This window comes from Brassica napus, chromosome C5 (genome assembly GCF_020379485.1).
Source record: "Brassica napus cultivar Da-Ae chromosome C5, Da-Ae, whole genome shotgun sequence".
Classification (NCBI taxonomy): domain Eukaryota; kingdom Viridiplantae; phylum Streptophyta; class Magnoliopsida; order Brassicales; family Brassicaceae; genus Brassica; species Brassica napus.
The window spans coordinates 46,291,343-46,307,483 of NC_063448.1; the positions used below are offsets into that span (position 1 = coordinate 46,291,343).

The 16,141-nt window shown below is 34.7% G+C and overlaps 2 protein-coding genes across 2 annotated transcripts; one reads left to right on the forward strand and one right to left on the reverse strand.

Moving 5' to 3' along the window:
* The first annotated feature begins 251 nt into the window (after window positions 1–251).
* Window positions 252–1,785, forward strand: LOC106452029. The gene is made up of 5 exons (XM_013894037.3): window positions 252–494; window positions 565–687; window positions 775–1,193; window positions 1,273–1,491; window positions 1,564–1,785. Exons 1-3 carry the CDS (start codon window positions 325–327, stop codon window positions 1,049–1,051), a joined length of 570 nt encoding a protein of 189 aa, XP_013749491.1. The 5' UTR covers window positions 252–324; the 3' UTR covers window positions 1,052–1,193; window positions 1,273–1,491; window positions 1,564–1,785.
* A 1,086-nt stretch (window positions 1,786–2,871) lies between these two features.
* LOC106452028 lies at window positions 2,872–4,332 on the reverse strand. The gene is made up of 2 exons (XM_013894036.3): window positions 3,374–4,332; window positions 2,872–3,299 (listed from the first exon to the last, which is right to left on the reverse strand). The coding sequence occupies exons 1-2, from the start codon at window positions 4,084–4,086 to the stop codon at window positions 2,978–2,980; spliced, it is 1,035 nt and encodes a 344-aa protein (XP_013749490.1). The 5' UTR covers window positions 4,087–4,332; the 3' UTR covers window positions 2,872–2,977.
* Window positions 4,333–16,141: the final 11,809 nt, after the last annotated feature.

Here is a 16,141-nt window from a genome sequence, read left to right on the forward strand (position 1 = left end):
ACAATACCGATTTGGTAAGTGTCACACGGCCCGCAAAGCTCAGCATCTTACTCTTCCAGCCTGTAAGTCGAGATGAAACCCTCTCAGGAAGAGGTGTCCTTGTTAATCCGCTTGGTAACAAGAGACAAAATAAAAGAATAATAAATGAATGGATTATCCGAAATGCAAGGAAAATTAGTGCTAATAGCAACACGTATGGAATTAAAGATAAGAAGAAAGGATTCTCTCATCATACGTGAGAGAGTTAGTTAACCTTTTATATAAGAGATTGATCCATTACTTGCTCTCTCTCTCTCTCTCTCCAGTCTCCAGCGCTCTGAAAATATGTTGAAAAGATTCGGTGTACCATTGACCCGTGTGCTGTCGATTCGTTCACTTGCTGGACGATCGGAGGAACGCAAACCCTTCACCCGTGTGCTCTCGGTTCGTTCATTGAACTCCGGCGGCAATGGCGAATCGGAGGAACCCAACAACAACGGAGGCTCCCAGAAAAGGTATTTTTTTTTTTTAACGAAAACGGCAGCGTTTAGGTTTTCTTTCTTAATGGGTCCTTGTTTGATACAGCGATCGTTCATTTGCTGGACGATCGGAGGAACGCAAACCCTTCACTCGCGTGCTGTCGGTTCGTTCATTGAACTCGGGCGGCAATGGCGAATCGGAGGAACCCAACAGCAACGGAGGCTCAAGGTATTTTTTTTTTTTTTAACCAAAACAGCAGCGTTTTAGTTTAGGTTTTCTTTCTCAATTAATGGTCCATGATGATTTGTTTGATAGCGATCCTTCTTGGGCATTCTCTTTGCAACACCATCTCGATAGTTTGTTGAATGAGTGTAAGGAGTGGGAAGACAATCGCGGCAGAGCTAAGCAGAAGGTGATTACTCAGTATGAGGAGTTGAGAGTCTGGGCTGAGATCCCGTCTCTGGAGCGCTATGTCGAGTTTCTGAAAGAGGATACGCTTTACTGGAGGGACACTGGGGACTATCTGGACGCTGAAAAATCAGGCTATGAACAGCGTACTCGTTTGGTACGAGCAGAATGGTACCCAACCTGATCAGCACAGAGTAAGGGATTACATCGAAGACACCTTGTTCCGGGAACTTAACTTGACCCTAAGTCAATCTGTCTCTCACTGGAAACAACAAGCCGAGTTCTGGGTTGGGTGGGCTCGCTCACTTGGCGTAGAAACGGGCAAGGTACTTTATTTTTGTCATTTTACTTTAGCCGTCTCCTCTGTATTCATCTGCTAATAACTTTTACTTTCTATCTATTCAGGGAACAGATGCTGACTTGGACTTCAACATTTCAAAAATTTCTCGAGACGTTAAAGATATCATGAAAAAGGTTCTTGTTTGGTCTGAAGATAATCATAGAGCTTTTATCGATGATATCAGCTACGAGATTCGTAAGACCCAGAAAGAAGCGCTTGTTCACTGGTATCATGAAATTACTAAGTGGGATTCGTATTCTGACAATTATAAATCTGCTCTAGAGGTAACATATTATTTCAATAAGTTTCTCTTCCCTAAATTTATAAATTGCTAAACTTTTGGCTCATGAGTGTAGCAAATCGTTGACCGGTGCTGATGGTGATGGTGATGGTGATGGTGTTGGTGTTGGTGTTGCTGGCAGATGGAGGAGTGCTGCTTCAATAAACGTTTCAAGTCTTTTTTTTTCTCAATAATATGTGCTATGTTTTCATCGTTCCACTCTAGAACAATATCATATCATTTACTTTGTCTTTGCACAAGACTTAAGGTTTTTATGATAACTTCATTTTGCACATCATTTCTCATTCATTGGTTGATCACAAGGCTTAATGGATTCTGGCCGGTTGATTTTTTAACCATTTTAGATTTAACTCAAGGCCAGACCGGGTACTATTTACTTTGTTGAGTACGAACCTGGCTGCAACTTTGCGTAACACACATCACAAACACCAAAAGCTCATACACTCATGTTCAGTAAACATCATCTCGTACTATTCGTACTTATCTCATAACTGAAGCTCAACGAGAATGAATGTATGAATCTGACCAGGTTTTGAAAAGGAGAGCGTAGCAAATCTGACCAGGCTTGTTGGTGGTGGGTGACTTCTGAGAGTTTAACACTAAAGTGAAAAGTCAATCAACACAACAAATCCAGTATCAAAAATAAACCGAAGTGATTTAATTAGTAGCTTTGTTTGGTTCGACATAAAATCTATCTAATCGGTTTACTAGAACTCAAAAATCAAAAAAAAAGGTTTTGTTTTAAAGGGCATGAAATTAATTTTTAAAGAGTTTTATTTTAATTCTTGTACAGAAACTACGAGCATGCGCAACAATAGAGTTTTGCCGAGTTTCTATCCTAAAAATAATATTAAAATATTACAAAAACATGAGTGATGAAGAGAAAACACCAGAATATCATCTCGTCTTGAAAAAACATTTACAACTTTTGGAGAGATAAAAATATTATTTCTTTTGTTTTCATATTTAATTTTTCATCACATAGTAAACTTATATTAGTATTAAATGGTTGAGAGATTAATGATGCTCTAAGAGCTTAATTGAACATTACCACTCCTCTTCTTCCTCATTCTGTTAGTGCAACATTATCATTCATCAATCATCTTAGAGCAACATCAACATTATCTCCTTGGCTGAAATCTTCTGTTTTAGGATTCCATGACATCCTTTTGAATCAGACCGAATGTTCCATCAGGGATGTACTTTTCTCACAACATTAATATGGTTCCTACAGAGATGCAAGCTAGAATACTTGTCCATTAGCCTGAAACTAAAGATACTTTGGTATCAGCCTATTCGAGTTCGCTTTTGTAAGCTTTGGATGTGTTTTTTTTAATGGCATATAGCATGTAGCCAAACCCACTGAACATAAAAATCAACTCGAGATGAAAATCCAATAAATAAGTTAAGCAGTAGCTAAGATAAAACCAAACACCAAAAAAACAAAAGGACCAAAAAGCTGCTTTATTTTATTCTAGAGGGGCAAGCCATAAGTAGAAAGCGGAGAAAGGGGCCAAATGCGTGAGATCGTGGACAGTGTTTGAGCTGAGTTCGTAAAAGCCGAACCCAGTTTCACTGCCTTCAAAATAGACTGAATTCGGGTTCAGCCCCGGATATTTTGTGGCAGAGACACAAAAGGATTCGTTCTTGCCTAGGAAAATGCAGAGATCGCCAATGTCTTGTGTATAGGAAGACAACTTCTTACCATGGTCTTGCTTAAACACCATAAAGCCCTTGGTGTCGCACATGAGTCTTGACGTCTCTTTTTCCATCTTACCACCAGCCATACACCTTCATAAATCGGAAACAGAGTTTTTATATTTCCTGTCTGTATGTATGTGTAATAATAATAGCAGAAAAATTACCAGATAACGATGAAAGAGTCCCCGGAAGGTGACTCGACCAAGTACTGAGTTCTGAAGATAGATGACTGATACAAATCTTGTGTGGTCTTGGGGATGTCAGAAAAAGGGAACCTCCGGTAAGGACTCACCGGAGGAAAGTCAGAGCAAGTCTTGATCAGATCAGTCGGAGCCGTATCCGGGGAATGGAGATAGAACTTCTGGTCTCTCATAGAGTGCATCACAGCTGAAGTGAAGAAATTGTTTGGGGTCTCGATGTGTGTCCACTCCGAGTCACCAGGCCGACACAGACTGACGAGTGGAGCAAACAACTTAGCAGCCACTACACAGTCACGTTGGTTCGGGGAGGCTGAGAGAGAGACCTTGGAAACTCGGGCAACTGACCCGTCGAGAGGGGGTAGTGTTATTGTTGTTGGTGAAGAGGCACAAGGGTTAAATAGATTGGTGAGACGCAGTTTCGAATTTTGAAGGTCCGTCAGAGCCACCCATCCCTTGGATGAACCTATCCTCAACGACTTACCAACCTCCGTCGGGAGAGTCTTGCCGGGGATCTTCACCATCTCAAGCTTACACGGATCCAACAGATTTAAGGTGACCACTCTTTCACTGGAGGACTTCAAGGTGACCTCCCTCTCTCTCACCAGGAGATATGGCTGCGCCGCCGCCGTGGAGAACCATCGGAGCTTCCTGGTTCCGCCGACAAGGAGAAACATCATTGTTACTACAAACTAATCTTTGTTTAACAACAAACCCTTTTAGTCTTCCTTTATATAATACCAACCCACTCGCTCAATTTATTTGTACGGATCTATAACTCTTTATACTTCAGATTCAACTCTATCTATAACTCTTTATACTTACGATTCCTCTCTATCTCTAACTCCGAATGCCCTCCAACCTCTAAAAGGCAATACAAAATATTGAAGGCCCAACAAAAGGCAATACAAGTGGTTTCATTACATGTGAAGTGGGTTAAGCTCAAGAACAAAATACACACGCTTAAAGATATCTTTTACTCCCTCCTTAGGTCTAGGTGTTCAGTTTTTGGTTCGGTTTTGGTTCAATTCTTTCACTTTTTAGTTTTTTTTTGTTTATAAAGATATAGAAACCGCTCGATTATCTGTAAAATTTGGTCATGATCTGGTTTGGTTCTTTCAGTTTTTGAGTCGGTTAGGGTAACAACTATAAAAACCGACTAATAGCTGATAAATTTTTTATTCCAATTTGTTGCGGTTCGGTTCCAATTATCGTTTAATTTTGGATAATTCTGGGCACAAAAACAGATTTTTGGAGGTTTTCAGATTAATATACTCCTAGGGCGCATGTTGCTTTGGTCACAACAGAGATTTCTGGCTTCACTGTGAAGGCATAGTTCGAGATTTGGATGATAGACGTCAAGAGCTTCCTCCTGGCGTACTCAAACAGCTTCACACTCGGATGCTTTTTATATTTACTAGATGTACGAGGTTGCTTCAGTTTCATAAGAGTTGGGAAGAAGAGGAACAAGTTGAAGAATAAAATGGTTATGACTGTGTGACAAGGTTCTACATTTGAACAAGTTGGATAAGTCTCCTTGCATTTTCGGAGTTGAAAAATAAGCTGATTGAGTCTGTTTGGGGGTTTGTTTGTATTTTGTTGCGTGATCTGTCTAAGAGATCATTGTAATTGTAATTCAATAATCAAATAACACTTTCAGTACTTTGTCGAGTTCTCATTTACAAAAGCATATAAGTGGTGTTAGAGCTTGATACAAGAGTGGAAAGATGACTATTGGACTATGTTGATGGAGAATCAAGCTATCGCTCGGTCTGAAAGAAATGTGATCCACAGGTGCACAAAGACAGCGAATAGTTGAGCTGACACTATAGGATCAGATCAAAAGTGGACCTACGGAGGGAAGTTGTTATTAAGAGATGCCAAAAAATGTATGATGTATCTTTCACGTTAGGTTCCACAATGAACATCCAACGATAGAGGGACACTGAATAAATAAAACTTGCTTCTGATCTCCTAAATAGAATGAATATTTGTATAATTAGGTTAATGCTCGTTGGATATGGTGTCGATCTTAACTTGAGAGATGGTAAATGTTAGTATTAGTTTTCTAGCTTTGCAAGCTTCTCAGATTAAGAAACTCATATACTGCTAACTATTTGTAAATTTAAGCATGGTAAATTTAACATTTGAATAGAAATACCTAGTTATATGGAAACTATACCTATGTAAAGGTAAAAACTTTCATGAATAATGTGTTTATATATCAACAATTACTAAATTTTGATCTGCATATGTTTATTTTTAGTTTTTTTAAATAAATATTTATTTGTATAAATAATAATATATATTTTATAATTTACATGTATTAAATAATTGTTTGACATGACATTCCGAAAATCTAGATACACTGCACATAGATACTCGTATTCTTGCGCGTTACACGGTGATACCGAATCTCCCTGATTGTGTTTGTTGGGTGCTTATTATGGAGCTTATTATGGAGCTTTGAAATGAATGTATGAAGGAGGGTGTGGCTTAGGTTTCTAAGAAAGATGTATACCATTATTAAACGGGAACGCGCAGTTTGAAGTCAAGATGTCGTAACAATTGTGGATACTTTATTATGCTTTTGTGATGTTATATACAAAATGAAAGATAGAAGAATATATATTCATATGCTGATTTTACGGCGTAATATGATTCTATAGTCAAGCAGCGGGAAAGATTTTGTTAATATGACATTGTTTAATAAATACTAAACTAGATCTGGACCCGCCCGACCGGACAGGTGTTTTTTCATGTTGTAATTAAATATTTTTTACACCATAATATAATGTATAAAAATTATAATACAAATGATGACAAAAATACATCACATAATACAAATATTGTTGTAACATAATTTCTCTAATAGTCATTAAAAAGCAAACGTGCATTTGATCACACAGTGACAACAAAATTGAGTCAATTCATAAATATATATGAGCTAAAAAAATTTAAAAATGTAAAACCCAACTTCGGTAATTTAAGTTGGGACATATTTCTATTGACAGCCATTGAAATTTGTTTAACATATCTGCTCAAATGGCCCAAGTAACCAAAATACTTTATTTTTTTCACCGACAAGACCGTTTGTATTATGAAAAAAAAGGAAAGCAAAAGAAAAAAAATCCCGATCTTCATCTTTCTCTGTGAGAAAAGTGATTACGATGGAGACAATCATATTCATTGCTCGAGATAAGTTCTTCTTTTTGCTCAAAATAAATATTTCTTGTACTGTGTTTGAAAGATCATTGTGTGTGATTCCAGAACCAAAAATGCAAAAGATGAATGGTTGATTTGCGTGGTCAGAAAAGAGAACATACAGAAATCGATCTTCTTTTTGGTCGGGTTAAATCAGAAATCTGCAACCGGTTCTAGATATTTTCATGTTTCTGAATAATACACCATTTTTCAAGAGTAAGGTTACGTTGAACTCGCTTAATGTGAGTTCTCTTGAACGAGCACTGAACTTTAGCACCCTAATAACAACAAATGATTGTATCAGAAATAAACAAAATTTTAAAAAATTCAAAAAATACAAAGATTATAGAACTAACAGTTGCTAAAACCATCTCTAATGTTTCATAAGCGCAAGGTGGATTTTGTATCCATGAGTGAATCAGTTTCACTTGAACACGCCACACATCATTAAAGGGTTTGAGATAGCTGATCAAATGAAACTTTTTGTTAGCAGACATGTTTTTTTGTGAGGTGACTCGTAAAAGAATGTGTTGAATAGAAGTTGTACTCGGGTAGAATATATACTGGAGGGACAAAACCCTAGGGGAGAACAAATATATTAGCCTAATTTGCAAGGCATATTACGGCGAAATAAATGAAAAGAATATATTTGTTGATTATGTTTTATCGTTAAAAGCCCATAATATAGGATAGAGTAAGATTTCATTGGTGTTAGTTTGAATTTTGTGTGCCATCATATATTACATTTTCTTTAAATACTTAATGGTTATAATTTGAAATAGGAAATGATAAGATCTTGTGCTTGTTCCGCAAGTGTAGGCGTAAATGTGATTGTTTATCTAAGATTTTGTGTTTGTTCCTTTATTATAGGCGTAAATGTAATTATTATAGGGGGATTATAATATTCGATTCTAAATTGATGCCTATGTTTATGGTATTTTTGATATGTAGCAAATAAATAGGGACTTTAGCAGATTTGCTAGATTTTTTGTTGGTTGTGAATTTTAATTTTTATTATTATTTGTCGAAACCCATTTATAAAAGTATTAGATGTTGGGTGGTGATGAACTTTATAAAAATAGATGTAAGATGTTAACTTTTAAATTCGTTAGTTGCTATGAGTTGATCTTTGACAATGTATATAATTATTCATAAAATTTACATCGTTTTTGAATCATGCATAAAGTTTCACGATCCTATTTATGATTATGATTCTTTGAACTTGCAGGAGAACCAATATGGTGGTAAGAAAACATTGTCAAGAAAACAACAGCCATTTAATAATTGTTTCTTTCTCTGTAGTTCTTTGTAGTTATTTTAGGAAAACAATTAATACGTGGAAAAGACAGTCAGATTTAATGTGAGACAAATTTAATTTTTAATGGCATTTGATCGTAAATATTGTGTAATTTTTAGGGTTATTTTATATGTGTATTTCTGTTTTAATAAAGTAAATGTTAGAATTAGGTTATTTCTTAGTGGAATTAAAATGTAATTAAGTAACTGTTTTAGTTTAAGAACAATTTAGTAAATGATTTATTAAATTAGGAAAAGACAAAACATACTTAAATATAAGTTTAATAATTATTCAGTGGCATTCTAGTGTAAATAAGTTGTAAAACTAAGAGGTATTTATATTTTGTACTTCTCTTTTAATAAGATAGATGAAATTATTATGTTTCTATAATATCTTTTTGATTGTTTATGGTAAGCTAGCGATTTAGGCAACCTATTCATGAAGCTTATCATTATCAGAAGAGTTTCAATAATTGTTAAAACGAAAAATAACAAAAGATTGTCCTCATTTTATCATTATTTAATGAGGCTCTTAAGACGCCCAAAGCCAAGTTGCTCTTGATTCAAAAGGACATTGTATATACAATTTTTTAGGATAATCTAGCATAACATGTAACTCTTAATCACTGTAAAATCTCTTCAAGCAATTTAGGTAATTAACGTCTCACGAAATGATCAATGTGTCATTATCTTTGAGTATTGACTCAAACACCTAGATAACCGATAATATGCCAGTTGTATATGTTGTTCTCAATTTTCTAATTAAAAAGAAAAGATAAGAAGATAACTGAGAAACTAAGAGAATTCAATTGAAAAACACTAAATTGAGTATTTTTTACCTTCATTTGCTATAGTCTTGGTCAGCTCCCTCAACTATTTTCACATTCTTTTAATTATATGATTGAATTTAAATGTTAAAAACACAACTAACCACTATAAATATGACAAGTGGGGAGAAGATTATCTCTAGCATCTTTTGTCAAAGGTTTTCACCTTTTTCTTCAATTTTTTCATAATTTTTTGCTAACTTTTTCTTATTTAAAAAAAAACAATTCTTGAGAATCTGCCTTAAAAAATCAATGTCCCCCGCAATGAGCAACATGTGATCCTTTTTGTTGAGGCTTTTAATGATTAGCCTGATTATTATTTGTACGTCTGCGACATAAGTTGTCTGAAAAAATAGAATAACACAATTGAAAAACTAAAAAAACGAACTGAAAATACTAGATTGAAAACTTTCTACCTTGATTGTTATTGTCATCCTTTACCACGAACCTGTAACAATCATCTGATTCAGATTAGCTTCAAACCTAATGTTTTCTCTCTGGATTTTGTGGAATTGGATACCGGGATGAAATGCATGTTCGTTTGGACCAACAACAATCAACTCATCCAATTTAAATCTTGGATTGTGTTGCTTCAGTTTCAAATCAACGTCCCCCGCAATGAGCAAGATGTGATCCTTTTCATGAGGATTTTCATGATTAGCTTGATGATTATTTCTATGTCTGCGACATTAGTTGTCCACATAAATTTTTCTGAAAAAATAAAATTACACAATTGAAAAACTAAAAAGCTAATTGAAAAATACTAAATTTTTATACCTTGATTGTTATTGTCATCCTTTACAACGAACCCGTAACAATTATCTGCTTTTGGATTAGCTTCACACCAAATGTTTTCTCTTTTGATTTTCTAGAATTTGACACCAGATGATCGGAAGATTCGGCTGGACCAAAAACAATTAACTCTTTTAAATAAAATCATTGATTGTGTTTCTTCAGTGCCAAGTTGATAAATATTCTATGATTCCAAATATCATAGTCGGTAGGGAGTTTTCCATTTTCATGATCCAAAAGGGAAGTGACTGCAATTTTTAAATTGTTTTGTAATCTTTCTCAATTGCGGTCTTTCCTTTTTTCCAAATAATTATGAGAATAACAGAGGTATCTGACATGTTGTAGTTATGAAAGTATTCATGAAAGCACTTGATAAAAAGGTTTTAGTGATCAAATTGTGTACATATTTTGAATGATGTATAAGATAGGGATGAGAATTAGGATTTTGGTATTAACATTAAATAAAGGGTTTTCTGCAAAAAAAAATATCTCAATGTGTATTTTTTTGCAATTTTATCCGTAATCTTAAAAATCACGGGTCAAACCGTGAACGGTGGTTGTTCACCCCGCAATATAACCCTCGTCCGTATATATGTAGATATGTATGTGTATCATTTTAACGGATGCCCAATACTACGTCGTTTTAAATGTATTTATTGGTTAAAAAGTTGCCAACATGAGAGTCGAGCTGCTAACCTTTTGACAAAATCACCTAACACTACCATTTTAGACAATGAATATTTTGTTGGAATGGGAAATATACACGCTTATATTTATGAAATCAGATCGAAAACCCAGAATTTTTAAAACAACACGATCTCCATATAAATTGATCAACAAAAACACAATGGAATCGATTGAAAATTTGAAATATTAAACGCGTATTGGAGAAGAACAACAGCAACATCATTGGAGAGGAAGAATACCAACAGAATTGGAAAAGAAAATAGAATCTCGGATTTGCTTGCTAATGCGTTTATGGCGAGCGTGAATGCTTTAAACAAGCCAACGTTGATCATATCAGAGAGAAGAGGTAAAATCAATGAATCAGAATCTAGTAAGCTTTTCAAGTTCTCCTGTTTAAAACATAAGTAAAGTTAAGCCAATAATAAAATTATAGACACTTAAAACAAAATAGAGGGGTCTTTAGCAATTAAGGTCTTAATTAACTAACACTTGTTTATGATTTGTGTTTACAGATTCAAAGATAATAAGAAGGAGAGGAAATTTTGAAATTATGTTCAAACCCTGTTGTATGCAACCGAGCTGCTGAAGAGCTTGCCGATGTAGAGAACCTGAAGATTCAATTGTTACATTTCAGTTCCACTATAATTCTCATTATCTCCATCGGTCTTGTGAAAGTATTTGTCCTTGAAATCAATTTAAAAGTCATATTCTTCTTTTATTTAAGGTTTTTCTGCAAAAAAAGCCCTCAATGCGAAAGTTTTTTGCAACTTTATCCATAAGTTTAAAAACCCAGTCAAACCATCAATTGTTGGTTAACTCACAATATAACAATCGACTGTGTATAGATTTTGCAGTCAGTATATTGCCATATATAAGCCATCCATACTTTTAGATTTTTTTAAAGAACAAAATGATACTCCATCCGTTCGGTTATAAATGACCTTTCACAGCTTTTTTTTGTGTCAAAATATATGACGTTTACGAAATTCCATGCAAAAACTAACAAGAAAAGACTTTTTCTACCCTTACAATTATTAACATCATTTCACTTGCATAGACGTGACTATTAACGAGTGCATCATCTACTTCTTCGTTATCGAGTGTATCTACTTCTTCATCTGTTGGTGTTTGATTTAGATTAAAAAAAACTCATTTTCATTGGCTATGTATGGAAGATTCAATTCAAAGTTAGAATCCATGAGTGGTTGTGATTCATTCGATTGTTTTGTCAATATATAGCATAGTCAATTTTTTTGTTTGGCTCCAATATCAGTTTAAAAATTTTAGTTTTGGCTCCGTGCTTAAATTTTTTTGTAGAATTTTAACAATGAAATCTTTTTTGTTCGTGCATTACTTCATTTTCAGTTCAACAACACATATTTGACTAAAAGAATTGATTGAGCATTTATAGATTTTTGTATGTGAAACTGTTATGTTATTAATAGGTCAAGACTAAAAAAAGTTGGGAGCAAACATCCTTTTGACTGAATAATGGTCACTAGTAATAATGATATGAAATCAATTAAATATTAAACACTAATGAAAAAGGTTAAAAATGGTATTTCATCAGCTTTCTTAATTGGTGTGCAATGTTGTAGAACGACACTTATAGCCGAACGGAGGGAGTAGGTATGGAGATTTTGAACCCTTAACCTTAAGCTTTTAGCCCCCATTCCACCTAACCGACTTTTACTCACAAGGCAGTAACCTTATTCATATTTATATATTCTAAAATGTTGCTGAATATTTAACCAACATTCACAGTGAAACTCGTCTCATCATATCTGCGAAAAATTGTCAAAGGTTCGAACTTGATGACGAAACTATAACAACATGTTCCGTGGGAACTACTCGCTCTGTGGGCTGGCCCTGCAGGGCACCGAACCTAACCCCTCACATGTGAGTCAGACCTCGCTGACTCTTCCATATAGGTTATTAGTGTGCTTAGTATTCCTAAAACCCAAAACCTCACCCTTTAACAACCCTCCCACAAGACAAATTGTCACCAATTGACATGCAGATCAATTAGTAACAACTTGTCTTGTGGGAACTATCTGCAGATCAAAAAGTCAATTTTTAATTATATCTACAGATTTTAGATATACTATTAGTTAAATTGTTTTTTGATAATTATACAATTTTATGTCGTTTTTTTACAACTTTATTTAATATATTTTTACCAAAAGAAATATATAAAATCTATATAGGACTATAACTTTAAAATATACATATATATTTTAAATATAAACTTAAAACAAATAAAAATTTTATCTTATTTTATGGTTAACTAAATCAAAATTTATATTAAAATATTAATAAAAATAAGAACATTTAAAATATTAACTAAAATATTTTCAAATTTTATTTAAATTTAAAATTTTTACTGCTGCACATAGTGCTGGAAAACACCTAGTTTAACCTTATAAACTGAGTTATCTGACATTTTTATCCATATTATCTGAAATTACCTAAAAAATAATCAAAACCGAACCAAAACCGATTTGGATCAAAAAAAATTCGGATATTAGCCGGTTCCTCACTTTGCTACATGAACTGAACCGAAAACCGAAATAACCAAACCGGATTTTGTAGATAACTGAACGGTTCCTAAATTTCTTAAACCGAAAAACCAGAATACGAAACCGAACCAAAACCGAATGCCTAGGAGCCAACAAAGTTGGTGAGATTTCATAATATCATCATCATTTGATCAAAAGGCTCCATTGTCCTATCTTCTAGTTCCAAGTTTAATCTCCAGTTAAAAGTTATCTAACCTTTTTATTCGAATCAAACTCAAATGATGTCAAAACAGTTCCTTTGATAAACTTCACTTCTTTAGCCCTGTCGTAGTCTTCATACAAACTTGCAATCTTGGGCGTAAAGAGACGCTCCACTGTCTAAAGAAACTGAAAAAGGTCAAGCCAACCACAGACTCAAGCTTTTTGAGTAATAATGGAGAGTGCTTACTGCAGCGAGCCTCTGGAAAAAACATAGTCACATTGATTTTTGTTAATCACCAAAGATGCAGCACACTCCATGCCAGTATAGCCACCACCGATAACACCAGTTTTCCCATTGGAGCTTGATTGGATAGCAGTGGCAAGCCTGTTTGCGTCGTTCAGATGTCGCAAGTAACAAACGTTTTCAGCATCTGAGCCTTCCACTTCGAGCTTCAACGCCTGCTTTCACAATTCACACGTGACAATAGTTAGGCCACAATTTTGCAGTTCAAAGCTTTACAATTGCAAAAAAAAAAAAAAAAAAAGTATTACAAAACCATTGACTACATCTTATAGGGATGGTAAGTAATAACAGATTGTAACATCTCATGGATGATAACTTGATTATTGTGCAATCCATACCCTGGCACCTGTTGCAATGATCCGGAACTTGTAACTTGTAATTTGTAACTCAAAGCTAGTTATTCAAATTTTCTAGCTTTGCAAGCTTCTCATTTTAAGAAACTCAGATATTGCTAACTATTTTCAAACATATATAAATATATTAGTTATATACATAAACAATACGCAAAGTTTAAGGAAAGATGAAGAGAAAAAATTGTCATATCTGCCTCGAAGATCTTTACGTGGGTTTAGGCTACCAGAATTGCATGCACAAATTCCTCCGTCGCTACATCAATAAACTGTCTTTTTCACGCATCATAAGCAAATTAGCCTCTTCTAACATACATGTCCACTACAAAAATTTAGATATCTAAAATATAATGGGTGCACATGCACCCCTAGTCGTAAATGTAGCTTCCCCCCTGCTTTGTTCTTCTGTACATCGCAATAGTAACAACAATATTTGAGTTCAATTATAGAGTAGTATGTATTAGTTTGCTACCCTTGTTTCAATTTCTCTGTACATTTCAGGTTAAAAGCCTCTTTTTAATCCAGTGATTTAATTAAGGGTTATTAATGCTTGTACATCAGGTCTAGAGTTCAAACACCAGAAGGTCTGTGGTTTCACTACAAGAAAACATATTTTTTACGATGGCAGTATTCGTTGTAAATTCGTCGTAAACCGGGTGTTACGACGAATTAACCTCGAAAGACGTTTCTTTGTTAAAACGACTGTCGTTATGGAGGTTTCGTCGTAAATGACTCGTCACGTTTACGACGAAATATATTCCTCGTAAAGCGCAGGGAAAGTATTCGTCGTAAACGACACGTAAGACTTCGTGGTAAAGCCCACGTAATGATTTCGATGTAAAGCACACGTAAACATTTTCGTTGTAAAGAACACGTAAACATTTCGATGTAAAACGCTCGTAAATCTTTCGATGTTAATCACTCGTAAACATTCGATGTAAACTCCATGTAATGTTTACGAGGGTTTACATCGATTCTTATTATATTATTAGTAGTATATAATAAATTTGAATTTATATTTAATATTCGAAATTTAAAATATTTTAAATTTTAAAACGAAATATGAAAATGAAAAACATATTTATAAAAAGCATTTAAAAGTCAAACAATATTTAAATTCATAATACAAACAAAAATATAAAAAAAATTACATATTGTCGAAGTAGTCGGTGGGATTGCTCTGCTGTTGACGGTTTGGATCAGACTCTTCGGGATTTCGTGATGGCAACCCAAGAGCGGATCGTCTCTCACTCAACATTATCTGCATAGTCGGGTTTCCCACCGCCATCACGTCTAGCAGATCCTCAAGAGAGTCTAAACGAACCTGCTGGCTATCCATTCGAGCTTTCATCTGAGAAGTCTCTTCATCCCGTCTCGAAGTGTATGACAAAGTTGTCCTTTCAACTTCGTTAACAGAGCCTATGCCGACTATTAGTCCCTTCTTTTTAGGAGCCACCTATAAAATTAAAACATATATTAATATAGTTAGTTATGTTAAAATATTAAAAATAACGTAAACAAAAATTTTAAGTTGTACCTCTTCGAAGATTATGTCGGCCTCTTCGGTGGTCAATGTAATTGGTAGTACATCGGGAGACTGCTGGGTTAGTTTTGTCTCCCGTTCTTCAATCCGAGCAGCCACTGCATGGAAGAGTTTCTCAGATGCAGGATCCACAAAAACTCTGTCAGATGTGGCGTGAGTCATCTTGAATAGCTCAAACAGAGATGGTAAGACTCCCGTCTTCTCTAACTACAAAAAAAAAATCAAATATTAAAATTTAAATTAATTGAAAATTTTAAAATAAATATTAAAAACAAAACTTACAGCTTCTAGACGGATTCCTGCATGTGGTTTTTGTCCGGTTCTGTGAATCATGGGCAAATGACCATATTTATCCTTCGTTCTTCGAGAAGCAGAGCACGAATTGACCTTTTTGATCGAAGAGGGTAGTTTCCAATAGGCGATGAGGCCATCCCACACATCCGTCGTGAGCTCAGTGGACTTTTCCTCATACCCGTAGATCTCCCACTTGTACTTCCAATCGGAGACTGTGTTGCAAAGGCGGGTCTTTGCCTTTGCAACGAATTCCCTCTTCACCCTCTCGGTGATTCCCAATGACCAATGCCACCTTTGCTTAAACACAAAATTTTTGAAGAAATTACAATTAATAATAAATATTTTAAAATAAAAAATAATATTTAAAAGTGATAATTTAATTAAATTTAAAAATCTTACCGCAAAAAATTTAATCCAAGTGATCTTAACGTGATTTGGTGTCATGCTCCAGTTCGGATATGCCCCGTCGTAGTAGCCTTTAATCATCGCTGAAACGCTCCGGCTAACACGGTTGTTAGCCCCGAACCTGAAACAAAAAAAACAATTTAATTGTTAGAAAATAAAAATAATTTAAATTTTAATGTAATAAAAAATTAATAACTTACCAATAAGTTCTTCGGGGTCTATCGGGGTCTAGAACTTCCAGACCCTCCTGTCTAGGCTGGGCAAGCAAATCCTCCACCGTATATCTCGCGTATGGTGCATATGAAGGCACACG

Excerpts from the sequence above, each read along its gene's own strand:
- LOC106452029 (XM_013894037.3), top strand. The coding sequence starts at position 325 with ATGTTGAAAAGATTCGGTGTACCATTGACCCGTGTGCTGTCGATTCGT. Across the intron at positions 495-564 it reads AACGGAGGCTCCCAGAAAAG|CGATCGTTCATTTGCTGGAC; the intron begins GTATTTTTTTTT and ends TGTTTGATACAG. Across the intron at positions 688-774 it reads AACAGCAACGGAGGCTCAAG|CGATCCTTCTTGGGCATTCT; the intron begins GTATTTTTTTTT and ends TTTGTTTGATAG.
- LOC106452028 (XM_013894036.3), bottom strand. The coding sequence starts at position 4,086 with ATGATGTTTCTCCTTGTCGGCGGAACCAGGAAGCTCCGATGGTTCTCC. Across the intron at positions 3,300-3,373 it reads GACTCTTTCATCGTTATCTG|GTGTATGGCTGGTGGTAAGA; the intron begins GTAATTTTTCTG and ends CGATTTATGAAG.